Here is a 1,805-nt window from a genome sequence, read left to right on the forward strand (position 1 = left end):
CACACTTAGTTCTAATGTTCTGAGAACTCAGTGTTTCCTAAACCTGATGCTCTGGGTACCTTTCCTCTCTCTTTTCCTTTCCCAACAGAAATGTATGGAAATACTGATGGCTCAGTTCCTGCCACCTTTCAGATCTACTACATGATTGGCTGGAAATACCACGAATCACAGGTAGTGTGAAACCAAACTCTTTTCTGTTTTACTCTTTAAATAACTGATGCTTTAAAAGCTTTCTAGAAAACATTTAAACTTAAAACCAGCGCAGTGTAGATTTACTTTTCACTTCCTTTTTTTTTTTTTTTTTGTTTGTTTTTTTCCTTAGGCAAAACCAGCCCAGAGAGGTTCTGCAACAGTTTCCTTTGGAGATCTGGCAAAAATAGAAGGACTTCTTTCCAGAGGCAAAAAATAGTTGTCCACCAGAAACAATGATTATCTAGAAGCTTCTATAAAACTTCTCATTGCAGATGGTTTTCACTTTCCAGAGGCAAAAAATAGTTGTCCACCAGAAACAATGATTATCTGGAAGCTTCTATAAAACTTCTCATTGCAGATGGTTTTCACTTGTGCTTATTTAGTGGTGACATCCTGAAATGATAATCATGTATACACAGCAGGGTTTTATGGCTCTGTGCTGCCTCTGCCACGGCATCATCGGGGTAAAATAGTGTTTATTTTTTGTTCCTAGAGAAATATTTGAGCAGTTTTCTGAATGAATACATGCTCTCTCAACTTTTGATTAAATTGCTGTTTTCAAAAGTAAGATCTCCTCCAGCATTTCTGTATCACAGCCTACTCCAGGTATGATTTGCAATTCTTGGGTGAGTCTCAGCCTCCCTCATTTTTCAGTTATTCCTCAAGGATGATAGATCATAATAAAGAATGATATATTGTAAAATTAGAGAATGATGACAGGTGTATTTATAAGATAAAATACCAGCAAATAAAAATATCTGAATTATTGTGGCTTTCGTGGGTTGGAAATTATGGGTAAAAAGTTACTCTTTGAAGTGTATGAGATTTGAATAACTAAAGGTGATACTTTAAATATTAGTTTAAAATTATATTTACACATTACTTTCTGCTTTTCTGTGTTAGAGGCTGAAAACAAGAAGTATCATTTTCCCCTTGTCTGGGACATGGAGCTATAACTTTTCCTGTCTATAAATGCCTTAAGAAAAATTGATATTAATTAAAAATACGGCCCATTAACGTGAGGAGTTTGGGAAAAATATCTGCCCAGAGATTCCACGTGATTTTGGCACAGATAGAGATGGGTAGAAAAGAAAAGGATGAAGAATATATAATCAGTTTTATCAGTCAGTTTTATCATAGTATCTGATAAAGTGGTGTATCAATTCTAGTGGAACAAAAGCTTTTTTTTTTAAGCCTTTTTAAAGCTTTTTTCCTGAGTCTTTTTTTAAAGGTTATCCAGCAGGTGGAGCTTGACAGGACTTGTGTGTGGCACAAACCCAACAGGCCAGGTAGGCAGAAATCTTCCTATCCATAAGATCCTAATTTTGGGGGTTATTTTACCCTCCAGGCTTTCATTCTGAACAAGAAATAAAGGTACAAACCAGCATGATAAGGAGGGCAGGAATATTTTGTCCCACTTTTGCTTAGAATCCTAATCCATAGTTATTCGTGGGAAAGGAGTTCATCTTTAGTTTTCCTTCTAAAAGAAGAGCAACCCTCCTGGAAAAAGGGGGAGAGGCTGTGAGTGGTCTGATAACCTTTATGGCCCTCTAAAGAATAAATCTAAACCAAGAACTTATTTATTTCTGTGAAAGCCTCTTTTTTCTTTTTTT

General features: G+C 35.8%; 1 protein-coding gene across 1 annotated transcript in view; it reads left to right on the forward strand.

Moving 5' to 3' along the window:
* The window catches only part of NDUFAF5 (NADH:ubiquinone oxidoreductase complex assembly factor 5), a 7,241-nt gene extending 6,770 nt beyond the window's left edge, over window positions 1-471 (forward strand). Inside the window, exon 11 of the mRNA XM_027894490.1 lies at window positions 323-471. Within this exon, the coding sequence (XP_027750291.1) occupies window positions 323-409 (87 nt within the window). The 3' untranslated portion in view covers window positions 410-471. The remainder of the gene's footprint in view (window positions 1-322) is intronic.
* Window positions 472-1,805: the final 1,334 nt, after the last annotated feature.

This window comes from Empidonax traillii, unplaced genomic scaffold, assembly GCF_003031625.1.
Source record: "Empidonax traillii isolate 1590-97213 ecotype Southwest subspecies unplaced genomic scaffold, ASM303162v1 scaffold429:size503459, whole genome shotgun sequence".
Taxonomy (NCBI): Eukaryota; Metazoa; Chordata; class Aves; order Passeriformes; family Tyrannidae; genus Empidonax; species Empidonax traillii.